Genomic DNA, 24,618 nt, shown 5'->3' with positions numbered 1-24,618 from the left:
CGGCCCGGTGGCGCACTGGATAGTGCGCCGCTTGGGAAGCGCGGCGGCGCTCCCGCCCGAGGGTTCGGATCCCACATACAGACCGGCTCCCGCTCACTGGCTGAGCGAGGCACGGGAGCAACGACGAGGGTTGCAATCCCGTTGCCGGTCCCCGGTCCGGTACGGGGGCAACACTGAGGGTTGTGATCCGTTGCTGGACACGGAAAAAGACAAAAGACAAAAAAAAAAAAAAAAAACAGTTTTGATCCACTTGATGTGAAAATGTGTACTTACATTTATTTGATTCAAGTTTTATAGATGAAGTGAAGTTAATTTAGCAAGTTTTGTGTGACTGGCATGAAGAAAACATTCCAGTACTCAGAAAAATTTCTCAGGCCCTAATGAAATTAATTTTTTGTGAAAATGTGTACTTACATTTATTTGATTCAAGTTTTATAGATGAAGTGAAGTTAATTTAGCAAGTTTTGTGTGACTGGCATGAAGAAAACATTCCAGTACTCAGAAAAATTTCTCAGGCCCTAATGAAATTAATTTTTCTAGGCTGTTTATCTGATTAAAAATTGTGAAGAAAACAGTTTGAGTTAATGGAAATATTGGCTTTTCTTTTTCACTGAGAAGTGTATGGGAATTCTTGAAGGCGTCTATGAAGAAGATAAGAATAAATCCAGATAAGCATAAGAAGGAAGATAAGCATAAATCAAGACATTTCTTTTTAGTGTTATGTAAAAATTATATAATGATAAACTGTTTACTATGTAAACAGAAAATATAAAATAGTACATAGTAGTAGAAGTGCATTAAAAATAACTGTAGGGAACACCAAGGTCAAAGGTAGCTCAGTTGGGTAGAGCCCAGTGTTGATGTTGATAACACCAAGGTCAAGGATTTGGATCCGTGTACAGGCCAGCACCAAAAAAACCAAAACTATAAATGTGTTTTTTTTTTTTTTTTTTTCCTTGTGGTACAGCTGGGAACTTCTCCACTTCATCTGGCAGCACAGTATGGGCATTATTCCACCACAGAGGTACTACTACGAGCTGGTGTAAGTAGGGATGCCAGAACCAAAGTGGACCGAACACCATTACATATGGCAGCTTCTGAGGGCCATGCCAGTATAGTAGAAGTTTTGCTTAAGGTATGTGTTCTCTTTATGTACTTTGCTTTTGCAAGTAAGCCCCCAAAGACTTTATGGTTCTATAAGGAGAAGGAAACTAGTTTTTTTGAACACCTACTTAGTGTTTTACCTATGGTATCTCATTTTTTTATTTTTGTAGGCCTGTAAGATTGTCTTAAAGTTTTCCTTCATGAGGGAAAAAATTTCCTTTAGGTATATTCTTAGTTGTCAAACTATTGATTTCTTAGACCTTGGTCTACCTTAAGGTGAGGGACTACAGCTTTGTCCTAATATAGTCAAAATGCTAATGGGATGGAAGATTAGGCTTGGATGATTAACAAACTAATTAACGAATAATATAAATGGGGATTTTTCTTTAATCATCTAAATGCCAAAGAATGATGTAGAATGTTCTGAAACGGAGAGTGATAGACATTTTTCTTGATCTTTTTTATCCTGGCCTCTACATCAGCCTGTTCAGAAGAAATATGATGCAATCCGTAAATGCATATCACATGTCATTCTAGCTTTTCTGTTAGCTATAATAAAAAAGTAAAAAGTAATTTTAATATATTTTATTTAACCCAATATATAAAAAATATTATCATTTCAACATGAAATTAATATAAAAAAGAAAAATTATGCGATATTTTGCATTTTATTTTTTGATACTAAATCTTTGAATTCCAGTGTGTATTTACAAATACAGCACATCTCTATTCTGACTAGCCCATTTCAAGTGCTTACTAGCCACATTTGTCTAATGGCTATCATATTGGACAGTGCACCTCTAGATAGCTCTCTTTCATTTCCTTATATTTCACTGGTTTTGAAAGCAAATGATGAATGAGGAACAAGGGGACCAGCTCCCACATAACATTAAAGAGGGTTTTGGAGGAATACTCATAGTTTTCCTTCTCTTATGCTGTTTTAGCCCTTTGTGTCCATAGCTGGGTGATTGAAAAAATAATTGCCTCGTTTCTAAGAAATTAGAAGGAAAGCATTTAGGAGAGTCAGCATTATAGAAAAATGATTAAGTGACAGATGAGTGGTAATTGCTGGAACATGTGTTTAATACAAAAAAAGAGTTGATAGTGCTATTTGTTCTTGCTTTAAAGTATAGAGACTAGTATTTTCGTATCAGAAATTCTTTATTTTTCATATTTCAGCAGTCTTTTATTTTGAAATATTTTTGTAGCATGGTGCTGATGTCAATGCAAAGGACATGTTAAAGATGACAGCTCTACATTGGGCCACAGAGCACAATCATCAAGAAGTGGTGGAACTTTTAATCAAATATGGTGCTGATGTACATACACAAAGCAAATTTTGTAAAACCGCATTTGATATTTCAATAGACAATGGGAATGAAGATTTAGCAGAGATATTACAGGTAACTTTTGGCTTTTAATTTAGAAACATAAACAAAAGGAAGCTTTATAAATAGAAGGATTTCTGTCTTGTGGATGATTTAAACTATTCAGCTTATAGCTTTACATTTTGGACTTAGTTATTACAGACGGGTCTTTTTCTCTTTCACTTTCTCTTTGTTCATTACTGTTCATTTTCCTGGTCATAACACCATGTGTTACATATAACATTAGAAGATGAGATGAGGTGCTTACTTTCTGTGTTTTAAGTTCCTGAATTTTCCTTCTAAACGTTTTATTCTATTAATTATATGTGTTGCACATTTGAATACCACATGGCTTTTCAAAATCTGTTATAAATTACTTTATAAACATTAAAAATTAAAAAAAAAATTGGCAACCATAATAATGTCCCTTGAGTGAGTGATGCAATCTTTATCATTCTGATTTGTTTCTCTTATCTTTTACCATCGTCACAAAAGTCTGTTTGTGGACATAGTTATTTTTGGCTTTTGGGCAGGTTTTTCTAGTAAACAATATTACTTCATTTTTCTTCAACTAGATGACATTGAAGTAAGTTATCTTCTTTACTTACTGCCTCTTCTTGTTTCCCTTTCCAGAGTTCTCCTTCTCTAAGGCCATGTGATTCTGTTGTACTTCTGCTAGTTAATTAAAAGATGATTTTTATTCATGTTCAGGAAAATAAATTTTACCCTGCTTTTTCCCATTCTTTTACTCCTAGGAGTGTAGTTGTGGATTGGGGTTGAAGATGGGGAATAATTAATTGTGAAGGCCATACTTTATATATGTAGTGCTATATACTGCTGAATATAGTAGAAGAAATAATTTAATTTCTGTAGCTACAGAGCAGTAGAGTATTTTTCAATGTCTAGTTTTCCTTTATTTTATAAAAGTCTTTCAGATACCCATTTCTCCTTTCATGGGATTTTGCTGCTTCACGTAACAGGGGAACTTAGGATGTAAATTCATACCTATGATTTACCTCTGCACTCTCTGTAGACCATAAAATATTTCCATTTGTATTACAGGGTTCTTAGAGAATGTTCCTTTAAATGTGTGTTTGTACTACATCAAGAGTCTATGCTATATATTCTCGTTATAATTCTGAAAACATTGTGGTGATTTGTTCCCTAGATTGCTATGCAGAACCAAATCAACACAAACCCGGAGAGTCCTGACACTGTGACGATACATACTGCAACACCACAGTTTATCATTGGACCTGGAGGGGTGGTGAACCTAACAGGTCTGGTATCTTCAGAAAATTCATCCAAGGCAACAGGTATTGAGATGCATATAGGATAGCTATTGGGATTTTGTGCTTTAGTAGGTATTCACCCTTTTAAGAAAGGACTGTTGGAGAATAAGGGTAAGATTATATCACCTACCTTGGTTTTCTTTAGTGTAATTGGCAAAAGCAAATTTTTCTGAGACAAAACAATCTAAAGAAAAGTAATATTGCAAAATGTACTGCAATATTACCTTTCAAAAACTAATGCTATCCAAGCTTCATTTAAGAGTTGAATAAAGTAAAACATAATATCAGAAATATGCATTGGATTAAGCTTTTTAAAAACTCACTTCTCTTTTTTCTTTTCTTATAGATGAAACGGGTGTATCTGCTGTTCAGTTTGGAAACTCCTCTACATCAGTATTAGCTACGTTAGCTGCTTTAGCTGAAGCGTCTGCTCCATTGTCCAATTCTTCAGAAACTCCAGGTTAGAAAAACAAGTCAAATGTGTGTATTAGGGCCGGCCTGTGGCTCACTCGGTAGAGTGCGGTGCTGATAACACCAAGGCCACGGGTTCGGATCCTATATAGGGATGGCCGGTTTGCTCACTGGCTGAGCGTGGTGCTGACAACACCAAGCCAAGGGTTGAGATCCCCTTACCGGTCATCTTTATAAAAAAAAAAAAAAAATGTGTGTGTATTAAAAGTTACAGATTCAAATTTTACAGATTCCGGGAAGGTAATTTAAAAGACTAAAATGGGCAGGGTTGAGATTATGCCTAGCTGAATAGTGTGGGGCAGGGCATGGGACTAGCTGATTGTAGTCATGTGTCAGTGTTGCCAAATTCTGTTTTTTCATGGGAAGCTAAAAATCTGCATTTTAAGAGAATATTAAATCTTGGCAACTAATTAAATTAAAAAACAAATTTGTGTGGTTCACAGAAAACTTTCTCTGTACCTAGTTTGGCCCTTGTTTTAACAGTTTTTATGACTTTTTCTTTTAATAAAGTAGATAAATATAAATGAGCTTACTGTCTTTTTCATAAATTTTAATTTTTGGCAGTTTTTTTTTTAAAAGATGACTGGTAAGAGGATCTTATCCCTTGACTTGGTGTTGTCAGCACCACGCTCTCCGAAATGAGCTACCTGGCCATCCCTATGTAGGGATCCAATCCCGTGGCTTTGGTGTTATCAGCACCACACTCTCCCAAGTGAACCATGGGCCAGCCCTAATTTTTGGCAGTTTTATTAGAATGATATAAAATCTTTTTTTTTTTTTTAAAAGATGACTGCTAAGGGAATCTTAACCTTTGACTTGGTGTTGTCAACACCATGCTCTCCCAAGTGAGCAAACTGACTATCCATATATAGGGATCTGAACCCATGGCCTTGGTGTTATCAGCACCACACTCTCCCAAATAAGCCACGGGCTGGCCCTAGAATGATATAAAATCTTAAAGACTGACATAACTAGAAAATAGTATACAAAAACCACTGGTAAAGGGTTACATATTGTTAAATGATGGCACGCAATATTAATGAATAGCTGTTTTAGATAAGATTTACCTTTATACTTAATTGAAATACTTCTTGCTGTAATTATTATGTAAGTAAAATATTTTTTTATTAGGAAATCTAAAAAACTCCAAGAAAAGATTCTTCTTACTATAGTTTAAGCCATTATATTTGGATCAATACTTATAAAAGTAAAGAATAATCTGTTGTCATTCATTCTTTAAATTAGTGTTTTTCAAAGTTTGATTAATGATAGTAATTTATTGAATGCTTACTCTGTGTGCTAGGCACTGTGGTGAATGTTTTACCATTTAATCTCATTTAATCCTCACCAAAAAGTTTTAAGCTAAATATTACTGGTTTTTTTTTTTGACTGGGGGGGAAGAACCCTACCTTTTTCTTTTCTGTTTTTTCATTTCTTTTTCTTTTTCTGTTTTTAACTAATAGTGATAATAAACATTTACCCATTTTCCATCTTTAGCATCATAATCAAGTTTGAACCTAAGCCTTTGTGTTTGGGAGTCTGAAGAGTTTTCTGAGTCATTTTTGGCCATTAGTTAGTTATGTGCACCATTGTATTGACATGCTGCTCTTATAAGCTATGCCTAGATCTCTGCAGCACCTTTGTAATTGCAGAAGCATATGAAAGAAAATGGATTTCATCGATGGTTTCTATTTAGTTAAACTTGTAAATTTCTTTTCTTTAATTAAATTACATATCCCTGAAAGTTAAATGGCTTTTCTGGAAAGTCAGTTGGAAGTTCTGACATTTAGATGTTTGGCTGCATGAATTGGTCACACCAACTTCTCTAACTTCTCCTACCTTTACAAATGTTATGGTCTAGTCTGAGAGAATTCGTAATTCACTTGACTTTTATTGCATATGACTAACAATCTTATATGAACAGAATAGTTTTTTGTTTCAATGCTACAGAATAGTAGAATCTTTTTGAAGATATTTTAAGAGCTTGAATTAACTAAAAGTTTAGGTAAGTATGTTGCCACCAATGTAAACAACTCCACTAAGGTGTACAATCGAAGAAATATCTTCTCAAAGTTCAGTTTGTACATGCTCAGGCATATAAAAGTCTGCCATGGGTCGGGGTGTGCGTTATCTCAGTTGGTTAGAGTGCAGCCTTATAACACCAAGGTCAGGGTTTTTCAGTTTCTGGTACCAGCCAGCCAACAAAAAAGAAAAAAACCTTTAAAAAATCTACCACAAATTATTTCTCTGCCTGTTGACTGTCCAGTTTCTTTTGCCATCAATTGTCAGACTCATCCTAATTTTAGAAATGTTTATATATATTGTTTTCAAGGGCATTTTAGGATCTGGGAAATGTAGTAGTAGTAATAGTAATAGTATCTCCATTTTACGTATGATGAAACTCAGGTTTGTGGAGGTCGAATAATTTTATCAACAAGATCACGTAGTTATTAAGTGGTGAAAGGAGGTTTGTGCTCAAAGTCTGACGACTGATTGCTATGTTGTGTATCTGTGACCACTATAATATATTGCCTCTCCTATGCAGTTTCTTCAGGTGATCTGTGAGCTTGTCTCTTTTAGAATGTTTATAATTTGGTTTACGATAGGAATAAATATTTGTGTATGTAATTACCATTTTCTTTTATATCAAGCAAAAGCATCACTATTGCTACTTTTACTTCTTTTGCTTTTTCTAGTAATAAGTAGTCTTTTGAAATAAGTGTTCTGCTACTGTTTTGCCCTTTTGAAATGATTATATACCAAATATAGTGTAAGAATCATCAGTACACTAACTGTTAATGCTCATTTTCTTTTCTTTTACTATCTAAGCAGTGCAATAAACACTTTTTCTGAATACCGAATAGCCAGAATGAAGCAGCAGATGGACTGTGTTCTAAATGGAAGCTGGCTGGCTGGTGTGGTCTTCTGGCATAGAGAGAGAAGTCACTTGTGATAGTTTAGGGTACCATGCCATTTTGCTTGAGAGTTATAACTTTAAATAGTACCTTAATGATTACATTCATACATTTTTGACATATAAAACAAATTTTAATGTTAGTCCTTTGAGTACCTGATAAAATCTATTAAAATGCTCTCATTGTGAAACTGAATGATTTTATGAGCAAATATAACTGCAGTTTGTCAATGCTTGATGATTGGAATATCTTATTGAATTACTGTTGTTCAGAGAGAAGAGATTACTTTTAGCTGGAATTGGGGTGGGTGCAGTGTGTGTGTGGGGGGGAGGCGGTGTTGCGTTGTGTCCTAAAGTGTGGATAGGATATAGATTTCTGGAAACTAATTCCAAGTCAACCATTTTGGAAGTCATGAGACAGAAAAATATACGCTGTCTTTTGGGGATTGCAGTTACATTTTCTCTCATGAGGTGAATTACCTCCATTTGGTACACTATTCATTAATAAACAAAGGCAATCATATTTTCCTGTCTTTTTATCAAAGCTTACAGGCCACTCAGGTGGGACATGGAATCTTCCTAGAGGAAGAAATATTTAAACTGAAGATTAAATAGGAATTAGTTGGGGAAAAAACGGGAGAAGATTTTAGAAAAAGCGACACAGAAGCTTTTGAGGTGGGAAAGAGCATGTCTTTTCAGAAGACCCAGAGGCTATTGTGGCTGAACCCAGTGAGTGGGAGGGTAACTCAAGTTGGTTGACGGTAAGATTATATAGGACTTTTAAAAATGATGACTTTGGCAGGCTTAGAAGAATGCTTTAGAAGGGAGTTTAGTTAGGAGTGTAATGTAATCAACAAGGTAAGAGATATAGTGGTAGAATGAATAAGGATTTGGCAAGATATACTAAATGAATAGATTTGAGGGTTACTTGGGATGTAGAATTGGAAATTGTGATTGGTTAAGATGTGGACCTCATGTCTGCAGTGTAGTTATCTGGTCTTTTTAAAATACTCTTTCATAAAACCGTATTTTGTAGCTCTAGCCTACAGTCCTATACCAACTTTTCTTCGCTTAGCTTTATTTTTCTTTGTGGCCAAGTTATATAATACCTTGATTAAATAGACATCCACGACCACCCTTCTTTTTGTCTTTAGAACAGCTTTTGTTAATTGCTAACGAGGTGGCTTTTCCAAAGGTGTGATGCATCTGGTAGCTGTAAAAAGTTCCCTTTTCCTCCTTAATAGTGATTTTTGAACCAGGGCTTTTTTGCACATTGGGTTTTTTTTTTGTCCCTAAAATAGGGTAATAAAACTGAATTGGCTTTTAGGGATAAGTTACTGGGCATATGAGATTGTTTTGTTTTTGCTTTTATGTTTTTAATTTGAGGTTTAGTCGTAGGCAAAATACCTTTGAAATGTTATTTTTTTCTTAAATAAACATAGTTTCTATTTTATTGTTTAAATATTTCTGTATAGAATTTTCAATCTTTTAGAATATTTCAAATGGAGTTTTCTTCCCTGCTTTATTTTAGTTTTATGGCATTATAATTCAAAAGTCATGAACAAGGGATCTCAGATATCTTCAAAGGTGGTATAGATTATCTTGACTTTTGAATTAGATCAAAGAATATTTATGATATTACAGTAACTTTTTATCCAGAGGTTTTTACATTTTGGAATATACATATTTTAAATCAACAATATTTTTAGAGTTTTTAGGCTTTGTCTTTATTCTTACATATTTCAACATTTCACTTTTGGTTGTTCTTAGGGTTTCTGGGGGTCACTTTGTCTTCTTACGTAATTGGTTTCCTTTTAATTTTTCTTAAATACTTTACCATAGCATAACTTAAAAAGAAAGCTTTTTAGATGAAAGGCAGGAACTCTATTATTTTAATGATAGTCATTGCAAATAGTGCAAAGATGAAAGTTCTTGAGTTGTGCCTTGATTGTGTGTGATCTCAGAAACTTCTTACGTATGATTATGCCTTAAAATATTTACTACCTGTAGTTAGCATTCAACCAGAGTGAACATTTGTTTTTCATATGGATATTTTTTTTAAAAAAATCAAAGCAATAGTTAATGTGTTTGAAAACCTTAGTAGTTGTTCTATTGAATATGTTACTGTTTTATGCCCTACATTTCATTTTGTAATTATCTTTCTGAAATTTTCTTAAGGGCTTGGTGATAAAGCCTAATTATGGTTTAAGGCAAACAAAAATAATTAGAGCACTCAAAGCATAAAGGTTGTTTGCGTTCTGGGTATTCTGTAGTTTATTTGTGACCCTTGATTACCAAATATCATAATAACAGGGTTGAAGCCAGGCATGTTGCCATGAGTACATCTTGAAAACTAGAGTCCCAGTATTTACCTTGCCTTTTTAAAAAAGCAGTACATATATTTATGGCCTCTCTGTCTTTGGTAAATCCTGTGATAATTGAGATCCATGATGTTCTGTTGTGAGTTGATAGCATCTTAGCATGTTTCAGAGCAACTGTGTATCTGGATGATAGCTTGATTTCAGTAGAGAATGGTTTTATTTAATTACACTTTTTGTAAAGTGTTGCTTCAAATAACACATTAAAAAACCCATGTTAATTAGAAATAGTTTTTATGTCTTTTTTTTCTGAATTAGTTATATTTTTAAAAACTTTTTAATGTTGACAGTTTTCAAACCCACAGGAAAGTTGGAGGACGGACCTGTATACCTCTCACTTGTATTCACCAGTTGTTAACATCTTGCCTTACCTGAATGTTCTCTCTCTCACACACACACACACACATACACACAATTTTATTTTGCCAAATTATCTGAAAGTACGCCTCAGATATCATGACGCTTCATTTTTAAATACTTTGGCATGTATCTCCCAAGAACAAGGACAGCCTCCTACATATCCACAGCTCCATTATATTTCCTAAAATATCAACATCAATTTAGAACATTATCTGACATATGGTCCGTATTCAAGTTTCCTTAATTGTCCCCTAAATGTCTTTTATAGCTGTTTGTTTTGCATCCAGAATCCAATTAAAGTTTACACATTGTATTTGATTATTGTGTCTCTTTAGTCTCCTCCCATCTAGGATAATTTTGTTGCCTTCCTTGTTCTTCATTACATTGAAGTTTTCGAAGGGTCCAACCCAGTTGTGTGCAGGACCACACACATTCTGGGTTCATTGTTTCTTGATAGTTAGATTCAAGTCAGACATTTCCAGGAAGACCACAAGTGATATTTTGCAACCTTCCATTGCATCACATTAGGAAGCACGTAATATTGTGACCACTGAGTGACCACTTGGTGAAAATGATGACTGCCAGTTCTTTACAGGTTACCTTTCTTCCTTTGTAACTAATAGTAATCTTTGGTGTGATACTTTGATAACATTGGAATATCCTATTTCACTAAAACATTTCACCAGTGCTCTTAGCATCCACTAGTGATCCTTGCTTGCTTATTACATTAGGGGTTATAATGGTAATTTTTCTTAATTTGTCATTCCTTCTATGTTAACTAGGTATTCTTCTATCAAGATCTTTCCTCTTTCCCCCTTTCTCTCCGTTTTTATGAGGTATTATATATAAGTAGTTTTTTTTGTTTTTGACAGCTGGCTGGTATGGGGATCTGAATTCTTGACCTTGGTGTTTTAAAACCATGCTTTAATCAATTGAGCTAACTGGCCAGCCTGATAAATAGATTTTTAAAAATTCAATGTGTTGTAATCCATTACATTCATTATTCCTTTGGTGCTTTTTTATTGAAGAGTAACATACAACAGGAAAGTCTATAGATCATTAAGTGTACAGTTCGATGAATGATATCACAAAGTGATAAACATTGCTCAGTTCATAGATGGAAAGTAGACAGTATGTATACCTTTGTGTCTGGTTTATATCACTCGGTATTGTTTTTGTCAGATTCATTCATGTTTTACGTATAGTCACTTTAATTTCTGTTTAGTATTCCCAGTTATGACTCTGATAGTTTATTTACTATCACTGACTGTCTGGGTTGTTTCTAGGTTTTGACTGTTATGAATAAAGCTCCTATGAATATTTTGTGCATGTCTTGGGATCTGTAGTTGGGTGTAGGTTGCCTGTGGACAAGAATTTTGGCAGTCATTTTTTTACCCAGGCAAGGCCAGAGGTGCTGTTTTAAGCTGCCAGAATCCTCTCTGAGCCTCTCATAAATTATTAAAGCATATTTTGGGGGTTTATTTGTGTAAAAGTTAATATATGAGGATACTTCAAAAAGTTCATGGAAAAAGAGAATTGAAAGATGATATGAATCTTACCATGAATTTTCTGAAGTACCTTTGTTTACTGTTATACAGTATCACATCTGTGTGCTGCTTATTATCACTCACTCAATCCAAAAAGGGAACACTTGGGCCGGCCCGGTGGCGCACTGGAGAGTGCAGCGCTTGGGAGCACGGCGGCAGCGCTCCCGCCAAGGGTTCGGATCCCATGTGGAGACCGGTTCCCGCTCACTGGCTGAGCGCGGTGCAGGCGCAACATCGAGGGTTGCGATCCCGTTTCCGGTCCCCGGTACGGGCACAAAACCGAGGGTTGCGATCCCGTTACCGGTCAGTAAAAAAGACAAAAAGGAAAAAACAAAAAACAAAAAGGGAACACTTTATTCTGTATATCAATTCATATGTAAAATGGAGTAGAGCCATATTTAAAATTCTCTTTTGAATTGTGGAATTTTATTAAGCAAATGTAACCTTTGTTATGAACTTAGGAAATTTTATAAGTTTTGTACCTCATATAACTAAATGAAGAGAAATTGTTAATTTGAACATACACATGCAAAGATAGTTGGAGCTACTAGTCAACCGTTTACATAGATATCTACAGCACCACTGGAAACTGAGTTTAAAAACCATGTAAAAGTTTTCCTGTGTAAGAAAGAAGCAGGGAAAGCAAAAGTAGCAGACAAAGGAAAAATAAATTTCTATTTATACTGTTATATATGTTCGCTGATTTTTACTTTTTTTTTTTTCTCTTTCTCTAGTAGTGGCTACAGAAGAAGTGGTTACTGCAGAATCAGTGGATGGTGCAATTCAGCAAGTAGTTAGTTCAGGGGGTCAGCAAGTCATCACAATAGTTACGGATGGAATTCAGCTTGGAAATTTGCACTCCATTCCAACCAGTGGAATAGGTCAGCCCATCATTGTGACTATGCCAGATGGACAACAAGGTTAGTAGACATTTACATGAAGTTTGTTTATTTTCAATTCTCAGGAAATAGTGATGTTTTCCAAAGCATTTATTTTTGTAACCTTTTGCAATAGACTTAATTACCTATCTTTATTTGCTTAGGCTAATACTAAAATTAGCTTGCTTTCTCTGAGTGCACACTTGATGGAAAGATAGATTGACCCCAAAGTATTCTGGTTGGAAAATAAGCTTAAGTATTGCTACAAACAATAAACAAAATAAATAATTCATAATCAGCATTGGACAATAATTACCTAGACCATTTTATGCAATTCAAATATCATATGACTTGTTTATTTTTATTTAATTTTTTTTTTGTAATTTTTATTTTAAAATTTACTTGTACATTTTTGTAGTGTACAGTGTGTTGTATCAATACATGCATATACTGCACAATGATTCACTTAGGGTAGATAGCATAGTTTTGTACCTGTTAATCCACCACTTCTCCTCTCCCCACTCGCCTCCCTTCCCAGCCTCTGATAACTACTATTCTACACTCTACATCGATGAGAACCAATTTTTTTTTAATGCCACATTTAAGTGAGATCATGTGGTATTTGTCTTTCTGTACCTGGATTACTTCACTTAACATGATGGTTTCCAGTTACATCCATGTTGCTGTAAATGATTGGATATCTTTTTAAAAAAATTTTTTTTTTCCTTTTTTTTTGTCTTTTTTCGTGACCGGTAATGGGATTGCAACCCTCAGTGTCGCGCCCATACCGTGACCAGCAACGGGATCGCAGCCCTCGGTGTCGCGCCCGCACCGTGCTCAACCAGTGAGCGGACCGGTCTCTATATGGGATCCGAACCCTTGGTGGGAGCGCCGTTGCGCTCCCAAGCGCTGCACTCTACCGAGTGCGCCACTGGGCCGGCCCTAAAATTTTTTTTTTTTTATTGCTGAATAGTATTCCATTGTATATATATATACCACAGTTTTGTTATCTATTCATCCATTGATGGGCATTTAGGTTGATTCCATCTCTTGGCTATTGTGAATAATGAACATGGGAATGCAGGAGTCTTTTTGATATATTGATTTCATTTCCTTTTAAAAATACCATGTAAGAAAGAGCAACTGAAGAAATTCAACTTAGGAAGTAGTGGGAATATGGTGGCAACTTTCAGCAGTTTTGTTGTGAATTTTCCCACTTTTTTTCCTCTTGGAAAGCACAAAGAGTAAAAAGATGGACTGAATGAAAGCCCCAGCTACATTTTCAGTGATGCTGAAAGGCTAAGAAAACGTCAAGATTTCACATTTTAGGTGCCACCAAAAGCATCTAAGACCATTAGAGCTAGGCCAAGAGAAACTTCGTGGAAACTGACAGTGATGCATCAAGGTTGAGCTCAGAAATCACCGATAAATATATACCCCTGGAAAGTTAGGGCCCAGCCTGAGAAGAAAGGGCTGCAAGCAGGGCTAAGGTAGAATAGGACTTGCATATGAGAGAAAGACAGAGAAGGTGCAGAAAGTACCTATCTGAGAAAGCACTGCCCTGTATCTTATCCCCTTTCCCTGCAAAAAGTGTGCACACATAACTTTTTAGAAAATGACAAGGGCTGGCTGGTTCAGTTTGTTAGAGGGCAGTGCTGCTAACATCAAGGTCAGGGGTTCAGATCCTTTTATGGGCCAGCAGCAAAAAAAAAAAAAAAAAAAAAAAAAAAAAAAAGAAAATAATCGGGATTGTAGAGATTGTGCCTCTTCATGGCCCCTTAAAGAAATGATGAAGGGCAGAGCTACAGGTAGAACTTCTAAACCAGATTTGGTTTTGAGTGACAGAGGGGGTGTGGTGCTAAAGAGGGACCAGATTTCAAAAAGAGCGTTTGTTGCTGTAGCCACAGAAGAGGAAACTCTTGACCTGTGAAGCCAGGGAGAGCTTCCTCTTTCACTTTGTGGAAATCTGCTGATAGCTGGTCCTAGATTTGAATTAGGCCCAGGTGCTTTCACAAAGCTTTAGAGATATAATTTTAATTGTTTAGAAAGGAAGAAAACTTTCAAAGTATATGTCAAGCAGACATAACCTTATTTCCAAAACCAGACATTATGTAAACTAATCTTACTGATGAACAAATGGAAAGGAACCCATGTTTTTGGAAGGGAAGACTCAATATCGTAAAGCTCTCCATTCTTCCTGGGTTAATTTATAAGTATAATGTATTATGAAAAACAGACTATTAGTTTGCTAGGACTGCCATAACAAAACTGGATGACTTAAACAACAGAAATTTACTTTCTCAAGGTTCTGAAGGACAGAAGTTGTCAGATTTGGTTTCTTCTGAGGCCTTTCTAATTGATTTGCAAATGGCTGCCTTCTGGCTGTGTTTTCACATGGTGGATTTCAGTTTGTTTATGTTATCTGTACCCTAATCTCTTTTTTGGGGGTAGCTGGCCTGTACTGGGATCAAACCCTTGACTTTGGTGTTAACAACACCGTGCTCTAACCAACTGAGCTGACCAGCCAACCCTGTGCTCTATCTCTTCCTTTTATAAGGACACCAGTCATTTTGGATGAGGGCCCACCCATATGACCTCATTCTACGTTAATTATTTCTTTAAAGACTCTATCTCCAAATATAGCCACATTTTGAATTACTAGGGGTTAGGACTTCAACATATGAAGTTTGGGGATGGGTTTGGGGCACAATTCACCTCATATCAAAGATTTACAGTTTTTTTCTGTGATTAATGGATTCTAAGGCTTATGTTGATGTGGGAGAGGAAGAAAAAAGGAGGAAAACTCTGGAAAAGAAGAGCAATGAGAGAGGGCCCTAGTGAATATTAAAATAAACTTTTAAAGCCTCTGTAATTAAAAAAATACGTAGCTGACATATAAATATATAGAGAGCTGGCCCGTTAGCTCACTTGGTTAGAGTGTGGTGCTGATTAATACCAAGGTCCAGAGTTTGATCCCTGTACTGGCCAGCCGCCAAAACAAACCAATATAAATATATAGACTATACCAACAGTCCAATGAAACAGATATGAATTCTCAATTCTTTCTGAGTTAACTTAGAAATGTAATGTTATATGAATAAAAAGAAATAAAATATTTTCTCAATAATTTGAGTGTTTTAAATTACACTAAGTAAATTGTGCTAAGTAAATATTAATTTTAGTATTTTTTTCTTTTCTGTTTACATTTATATCTGACAATAGGAGAGTTTTTAATATTTTGACAAAATTTTAAAGGCGATGGAACAATTTTAATTTTCCCATTGGTTATTAAGATTGTTTTGCATGGTTTCAGCTTGCATAGTCATTTTTATGGTCCTGTATTGAGGTACAAAGCAAGAACAGCCTCTCTATGTATTTACTTTTATATAAAGTTACTAAAAGTTGAAACAAAGTCCAGCAGTTTAATAGGAAAACAAGCAAAGTTTATGAACAATGTTCATGATGATATATACACACAATGGAATATTATGCAGCTTAATAAAAGGAAGTTCTCTATGTACTGATGTGAGATACTCTAAACATATAGAGTGAAAAAAGCAGATGTAGAATATATCTATTGTATATATGTATGTCTGTAGGTATTGTATGTATGCTACCTTTTGTGTAAGAAAGAAAAATGAGAATTACATATCCATGTTTGCTTTTACATAAACTAATATGATACAATATACAAGAAAGCAATAAAAGTGATTATGTGTGTTAGCCAGGGTGGCCATGAGACCTCTCAAAATATGCTTGCTAAACATTGGTTTGATTTTGAACCATATGAATGAATATATTATCTATAAAATTAAATAAGTAGGTACTTTAATAAGTAGATCTTTAGTAAAAAGCAAGGAGGTGAATGAGATATGGAGATCATCCTTATAAAACTCCAGTCAGTGTTTTGGAATATATTTATTTTAGATGAGTAACATCAGCAATGTCAAGAGTAATTTTATTTCCACTAAACCTATCTGAAAATGAAATAATGTGTACATTTTTTCATTTTAGTATTAACAGTACCAGCAACGGACATTGCTGAAGAAACTGTTATAAGTGAAGAACCTCCAGCTAAGAGACAGTGTATTGAAATAATTGAAAACCGGGTGGAATCTGCAGAAATAGAAGTAAGGAGTCTTTTACCCGGTGTGTTTTGCTGCGGTCCTCCAAAATAAATTCAATTTGCTTTGCCTTACTTTTTTTTTTTTTTTTGTCTTTTATATTTATTACTGATGGTGTTTTGATACAGACTGAAGTGCACAGTATTATCATTTTGTTTAATTTTTTATTGCCTTATACATACAGCAAGCCCTCAATAAATAAATATTGAATGAATGAATGAGTGAGTGAAGAATTTGTTTAACAGTCTGTCATTCTGGTAACATTGGAATATCTTTGGTTCTTGCACTCCATCCTTTATTTTCTTTTAAACTTACATACATCATTCTCACAATCACTAATGGAAAATATCAGTGTATACTGAATAAAAAGTTCTTTTTCTTTCAAAAATGAAATGCAGTAAGAAGGTGGTGGTTGTCAAGGGGGTTATTTATTTTTAAAAACAGTGGATAACTACTTATTTTACTATTAAATACTTTAAGGAAATTAAGTTAGACTAGCTGTTGTAGGATTCAACTTTTTTTCCCTCTCCCAAACTAGTTTTTAAGTATAAACTAGTTTGTAGGTATAATCAAACCATAATTACCTCACAGGTTTTTTTCTCACATGACTGTAAATAAAATTATGTCCCCTGAATTTGATGTTAACTTATATCAAATAAAAATAAAGTTATTCTTGAATAACTTTGAAAGAGCAACTGCAACGTAGAAAGCGTTGGACTTGAAATCCAGTGAGCTGGGTTTGAATCCCAACTTTGCCCTATGAACTTTGAGGCAAGTTATTTCACCTTTCTGAGTTTTGATTTTATTTTCTTCCAAATTGGAATTTAGAATAATATCATCTCCATTTTAGGGTTCTTATGAGAATTGAAAGTCGTCATACTCATATACAGTATTTGTAAGATCTGATATATGTGTATAGTAAATTTGGTGAATATTTAGTAATTCTTTGTAAAAGTTCTTGTTATCATAGAGAAAGGAGGAGATTTTTTAAAAATATCACTAAAATACAACAGAAAAGACAATTAGAAAATACCCTTCCTAGATTAATTGAAATATAAGACCAGGACATCTTTGTCTACAATCACAAAAAATTTATTATTTAGATAAAAAGAATCTGATTCACGGTTTTACCAGAATGTTTGGTAAAATTACGGCTTTAATTATTGAGGGTGGGTTTTTTTTTCTTCAAAATCTAAAGTGACATGTAGGAATTTTTATTCACAAACTAACAATTTATTCTGTTGAACGGTATCAGTATACTTATTACTTAATAATTTTTGTCTCTTTCTGATAGGTCACATGATCTTTTTCAGACATATAAAGTGAAAAAAGTTTTGTTGTGTACTTTGCTTAAACTATCTAATAAAAAAGTTTTAAATTCCTTGAATTTTTATTAGATATGAACAACAAATTATAGTTCTTAAATAGTGAATATGCAGCCTGTACCTTTATTTACCTAATGCCCAGTGTGAGTGTTATTATCTCCTGCAAAGTTCAGCCTGATTCCTCTTTTACAGTCTTTCAGAGACCAGGGAGAATAACTGCAAATAACAGGAAAGTATGAATTGAGGTATATAAATTAACTAGGACCAAGGAGATGGAACTTTAGGGAGATGGAGTTTTACCTTGGTATAAAGAACAGTGTTTTTTGTTTATTTTGTTTTTATTAATTAGAGCTTTCTGGTAATGAAATCTTACTCTCCATCACTGGAAATGTTCAAGCCAGGGTACATGACCACTTAGGGCTATTACAGAGAAGCCTCAAAGCATATAGTTAGTACAGGTGGTAGAGGTGGGCTGGGGATTATAGAAGGAAGACATGACCTCCACTGTTTTCATCAAACCAGGTAATCATTTCCTTATCATGAAGTTCTTTTGAATTAGATGACCAAGAGTTATCCTGGGGTTTCTCACATAACCAATAGAGTTAATACTCCTTTCTAAGTGACAGCTTGGCCATTAACCCAAAAAGTTTCTCTAAAGCCATGGTTCTCAACAGGGACAGTGTTGATCCTTGGGGACATTTGGCAATGTCTGGAGATATTTTTGGTTATCACTACTAATGGTATTCCACTGGCATTTAGTGGGTAGAGGCTGGGTAGACATCCTGCAATGCACAGGACAGCCCCCCACAATAAAGGATTATGTGGTCCAAAAATACCAGTAATGCTGAGATTGAGAAACTGTTCTAAAGGAACTTTAAAAGTTAACTCATTTATATAGAATCTAACATGTTTGGGTTTTCACAGTGTGTCTGTTTGCAATTACTAGAGTTGACTATCTGTAAAGAAGGTGCTAAGAATTTATGTTTACAGAGTTTCATAACAATGGAGAGGTTTACCAATAATCTGGAAAAATTAGTTTAAATTATAAAAAATTTATTATATGTTTTGTGGCTTTTACATCTGCGTTATAGCAATATAGGACATAAAATAGGTTTGTCTTTTAGAGGGAAAGATACGAATAAGACAGAAAACTGCAATAACGTATATATAGTTTTGTTACCACCCTTTGGTATTACTGCATTGAAGATAATTTTTGGAAGTATGCTATTTACAAATTTCTTCCATAAACAACATTAGCCTATTCTGAATTGAAATTAATTTTTGTCCATGGGAGGAAGGAAATGTAATTAGTGCATTAGGAATATCAGATTTTCTCTATTACTTAGTTGTGGAGGTTAGAGATGAATATGTTTATTAGTGAATTTTATTTTTAATGCAATATTTGTGTCCTTTAACCAGTGGTGGATTGGGATCCTTACTGTTCTTTTAAAAATTGATTTCTGTAAACTTTATACAGTGAATTTTTAAACTTTATACAGTGAATTTTTAAACTTTATACAGTGAATTTGGTGAATTTTTTTCCATTATGTTTTTGTTTTATTTATTTTACCTTATCCTTTTATGGATATCCTTCTTGATCTGCCAAAGCTTAAAATTTTCTAGTCGGTAAACTTTATACAGTGAATTTTTAAACTTTATACAGTGAATTTGGTGAATTTTTTTCCATTCTGTTTTTGTTTTATTTATTTTACCTTATCCTTTTATGGATATCCTTCTTGATCTGCCAAAGCTTAAAATTTTCTAGTCGTATCTCTTCTTGATAACGTTTTTGTCTTGGGCTGGAGATGGCAAAGTTTTTTTTTTGGCTTTATGGGCTGCACAGTCTGTTCTAACTACTCAGTACTGCTATGCTAGTGGAAAAGCAGCCATAGACAGTTTGGAAATGAGTGGGTGTGGCAGGATTTTGATAAAATTTTATTTATTTATTTTTAATTTTTTTGGTGGCTGGCTGGTACAGGGATTGAACCTGGACCTTGGTGTTACTGATAAAACTTTATTTATAAAAATAAGATCATATTTGTCATGTTTGGCCCAGGGCAGTTAGAAAATTGATGTTTACCCAGAAGCAGACAGCTCACAACCCACCTAGTTTCTTTCTTTTTAAAAAACATTTAGTGACTACGAATATGGATCTGGAATCAGATTTAGGTTTGAATTTTATTTTACAATTTTCTGATTGTGTGATTTGGACAAGTTATTTAACCTTTTAAGGCTTGGCTTCCCCATCAGTAAAAAAGGGAAAATAATAGCACCTATATTATAAAATTGTTGTAAGGATTAAATAAAAATGCAGGTGTAGGACTAGTACAATGGAGGGCATATAGTAAATGCTCAACTGCTCAGTAAATGTTAGTTACTATCATTATCATCTCTCTCAAATTTCTATTGAGGTATGGTAGAAAATAAATCACTGTAATTTTTTGCTTTGTAATAACTAAAGAAAAATATAAATTTGATTACAAAATTATATATCAAAAATGATAAAACTGAGCTGGCCCATGGCTCACTCGGGAGAGTGCAGTGCTCATAACCCCAAGGCAAAGGGTTCGGATCCCTATATAGGGATGGCCAGTTAGCTCACTTGGGAGAGTGTGATGCTGACAATGATAAAACTGAGCTGGCCCATGGCTCACTCGGGAGAGTGCGGTGCTGATAACCCCAAGGCAAAGGGTTCGGATCCCTATATAGGGATGGCCAGTTAGCTCACTTGGGAGGGTGTGATGCTGACAACACCAAGTCATGGGTTAAGATCCCCTTACTGGTCATCTTTAAAAAAAAAAAAAAAAAATCTTAGGGTTAATCTGTTCCAGTATTTCCTACCAAATCAGAGCAAATTTTTTTCATGTTCCAAACTTTGGCTACCCAAGGATTTTATTTCTTAACACATGTAAAATATTAAAACACTTAAACCTGGCTGTGAGTGCTCCTGCCAGAGGTGAGCTGTAACTCCTGGGGAAGCAGTACCCAAACCCTCCTCTCCTCCACCCCACCTCACACGCCTTCCATTGGTGTGCTCAAATTCTGTGTAGTTCACTGCCAGTGTACTGGCGCTGATTGCTTACCTGAAGCTGGTCTCTGGAGTGTCCTTTCTGATTTGTTCCTACACTGTCATCTTGCACTAAGGTGTTGAGAAAAGGGTGGCAGGGGTATATGGAGGCAGCAGAGTAGAGCCTGGGCATGGCTTAAATTGGAGATAAAGGTCATTCTTTTTTTCTACTGTATGTACATTTTGCATAATTGAAAGATCTGGAGACTACTTGTATAATCAATTACTCTGACATCTAGTAGACCCATGGGAAAAATAAATGTTAAATCTAGCTTCATTCCCAGTGTGGGGAAGGGAGTGGGATTATAGGAAGATAGGAAGATTATATATGTTCCTTCTTGTGGACCATGTGAATAGTGAAGGAGAGGGAATCTTCTGGTGTTCACAATGGCAAATGTCAAGGAGGCAGTAGATATATAGGAAGAGACCCTCATACTATCCTTCCCCAGCAAGCTGTTTACCCTTCACCTTACAGTTTCCTTGGACCAAGTGTGAACGTGGCCTTTCTTGTGATTTATAGTCCTACCCCGGGCCCCCACCCCACTAAGAAGTCCTGGGCCTCTGTGATGAGGTCGCTTCATCCCTAAGACTTTGGAAATAACCTTGAGCTTAGGCTTGTGCAGGTTGCGCTTTTGTCAATGTGCTTAATAGAGGAATGAGAAAGGGTTTTTTGAAATGTTTTCCCCGAGGTATCTGAATAGGGGCAGAGTGAGGAGGAGGCGAAAAAATACTGTTTTCATTGGACTGGATTTGTGTTTCAGCTGTCAATTTCTTGAGAAATTTAATACATATATTTTATACCTATATAATTTAATGGATCACAGTAGAGAATTTAGTATTTTATTGGTTTGTAAAATGGTATAATTTAGGGAACACTAATGTAGACCAGCATACTTTATTTTAGAGGTAAGTTATCTTGCTTCCTGTTGTAGAGGAAGATAGTTTCAAAATCAGTAATATTAGAATACCGTAAACCTGACTCCATACTTTGTGACCTTGGGAAAGCTACATCATCTCTGAGCAGCACTTTTCTCATATGTAACATGGACATAAAATTTACCTTAGAGGTTTGTTGTTGGAAATCACCTTGTTTAGTCATATAGTGGGTGCTCAGTAAATATTCTTTTGTAATTATTAACTTTAGATAAAAACATCACAAGTAGAGATATGAAGAGGTAATGGTTGGATATTTCTCTCTTAAAACTCTTCTCTAGTTTTTGTAGTACATATAAAAGTACAGGTACCCAGTTTGGGTTCATTCTGCTAGTCTCAATTCTGATTAGGAAATAATTTCCTTGAGGTCAGAAACTAATGTATGTCTCATAGCATGGAACACAAAATTAGGGGCCTAATTATCAGTGAATTGGTTGAAAAGGCAAGATGTCTAGGAGAAATCAATAGGTGGCTATTTTTAGATTTTAAAATTTTTAGAAATTTTTTATTTGAAGTATGCATGCTTATATGTATTAATAATATATTTGTGCAAAAATTTTAAAAAACTGTTTTTTTTTCATTAGGAGAGAGAAGCTCTTCAGAAACAGCTGGATGAAGCAAATCGAGAAGCACAAAAATATCGACAGCAGCTTTTAAAGAAAGAACAGGAAGCAGAGGCCTACAGACAGAAATTAGAAGCTATGACTCGTCTTCAGACTAATAAAGAAGCTGTTTAATTGAAACAAACATAGTTTGATTTTACTTTTGGTCAAGAAAGAATACAATCTTGAACTGTATGCAATAAGGGCACAGTCATGGGAATACAGGATAATAAAAGAGACTACAGGTTGATAATTGGACTTAAGCCATGAGCTCTGAATTCTTGTAATATAAAACTTTAGAAGTTGTGAAATGTATTTAAAAGTGAATTCTGTAAATAGTTTTTTTTTTTTTTTTTACGGTTCCAAATGAGTTGATAAAGATTTGTTGAAGAGATCCAAAAACACAAGCCACTGTTTTTGTGAATTCCTTTTGATTTCAATATGAACCTTAATTTCTCAGAAACTGAACAGTTTTAAGGGTGATCGTTGTTGACTAGAACAAATGTTGTATAATAATTATGGTGGACTGATGCTGGAATTTTTCCTATAGGTATAAACTTCTACATGAAGAGATTTCTCCCAGGAAATCTTTGTACAGCTTTAAGTTGTCTCAGATTCTCTGAAAACATTTTTTAGAAAGCAAAATTTTTATATTTGTTCAATTTCAGCTATACCCAAGTAGATTTACATGTATATGAAGCAAATATTTTTTAAACTTCCTGTTTGTTGTACATATTCTGCATGTTTTATAATTTCAAAATGCATCACTTGCTTAGGTATTTTTCCCACAAAGATGATGAAAGTTACCAGGAGAAACAAACAAACAAAAAATCCTTTTATTCTATAGGTCATTGAAGCTAAATAAGCTAGCAGCTGGTTTTATTGGAATTGACAATGTTCTTGGAAGGAGCAGCTTACAAGATAACTTGAATTTACAAACTGCAAAATCTATGCTTTTTTGAAAATTTCATAGTGGGGACGTGAAACTGTATTCTGTGCCTTCCATCATGATTTCCACATGAAAGCACTTTAAGGCACTGGATTTTAAGATAATGTTTTTGGAAAACTCAATGTATATGAGTTTCTGAAATATTTCATGGACTTATTTGACCCCCCTCCCAGGAAATTATTCTTATGGAAAAAAATTGCTTTTGTATGTAGAACAAGAACTTTTTGTACTGCAGTGATGCTATAGGTATGTCTAATGTAACTTTTACTTTTCCCCGTGGAAGCTCAATGTCTGTGCTGTGACTTACTCTCATCACAATATTGTTGAATTCCACAATGTATGACATCAAACTCAGACTGTTCATTCTTTTTTGTAAAACATAACTTCGAGCCCTTTTTTCTTGCTTTATTTTTTAATGTTTTATGAAAATGTTTAACCCCAAAACCCCTCCAGATTACCTACACTGTATAAAGAAGCAGTTACCCTTAAAACTGTACTCTGGCCTACTTTTCTATTTTACAATTAAATATCTTTTCCACATATGTTNTTACTTTATTTTTTAATGTTTTATGAAAATGTTTAACCCCAAAACCCCTCCAGATTACCTACACTGTATAAAGCAGTTACCCTTAAAACTGTACTCTGGCCTACTTTTCTATTTTACAATTAAATATCTTTTCCACATATGTTCAGTGTAGACTTCTTTCGACCACATTTTATTCACACATTAAAATTTTATTCTACTTTGTATTTGAGCCATATGCTACCATATGAAAATATTTTATACTTTTCACACGGTGACGTAAAAATCCCTGAGGTAACTTCTTGGGAATTCGTTAGTTCTCTCATTGGAGTTATCGGTATAGTTGTTAGTGTAATAAGGGAGTCTGTGGTGTACCAGCCTGATAGTTGCTACTTGGAAGCTCTTTAAAAGATTTTAGGGCTGAAATGGGTTTCTTTTTTTTTTTTTTTTGTCTTTTGTCTTTTTCCGTGTCCGGCAACGGATCGCAACCCTCAGTGTTGCCCCCGTACCGGACCGGGGACCGGCAACGGGATCGCAACCCTCGGTGTTGCTCCTGCACCTCGCTCAGCCAGTGAGCGGGAACCGGTCTGTATGTGGGATCTGAGCCCTTGGGTGGGAGCGCTGCCGCGCTTCTCAAGCGGCGCACTATCCAGTGCGCCACCGGGCCGGCCCATGAAATGGGTTTCTTGTAGACAAAAAAAAAAGAGAGAAAAAGGTTTAGGGCAAATTTAAGAACTCTCTAAGGAGTCCGGTACGGGCGCGACACTGAGGGTTGCGATCCGTT

At 35.0% G+C, this 24,618-nt stretch overlaps 1 protein-coding gene across 5 annotated transcripts in view; it reads left to right on the top strand.

Annotated features, from left to right (window-relative positions):
- Positions 1-23,853, top strand: part of GABPB1 (GA binding protein transcription factor, beta subunit 1) — a 69,182-nt gene extending 45,329 nt beyond the window's left edge. For 2 of the 5 annotated variants that reach the window (XM_008566909.1, XM_008566910.1), the window contains 7 exons: positions 968-1,135; positions 2,313-2,507; positions 3,640-3,787; positions 4,110-4,223; positions 12,168-12,353; positions 16,326-16,441; positions 22,345-23,853. In XM_008566909.1, coding sequence (XP_008565131.1) covers positions 968-1,135; positions 2,313-2,507; positions 3,640-3,787; positions 4,110-4,223; positions 12,168-12,353; positions 16,326-16,441; positions 22,345-22,497 — 1,080 coding nt within the window. In that variant the 3' untranslated portion in view covers positions 22,498-23,853. The remainder of the gene's footprint in view (positions 1-967; positions 1,136-2,312; positions 2,508-3,639; positions 3,788-4,109; positions 4,224-12,167; positions 12,354-16,325; positions 16,442-22,344) is intronic. The other 3 variants (XM_008566912.1, XM_008566913.1, XM_008566911.1) reach the window with 3 other exon arrangements.
- Positions 23,854-24,618: the final 765 nt, after the last annotated feature.

Source organism: Galeopterus variegatus, unplaced genomic scaffold, assembly GCF_000696425.1.
Source record: "Galeopterus variegatus unplaced genomic scaffold, G_variegatus-3.0.2 Scaffold276, whole genome shotgun sequence".
NCBI classification, from domain to species: Eukaryota; Metazoa; Chordata; class Mammalia; order Dermoptera; family Cynocephalidae; genus Galeopterus; species Galeopterus variegatus.
This window is presented reverse-complemented; position numbering and strand designations above follow the sequence as displayed.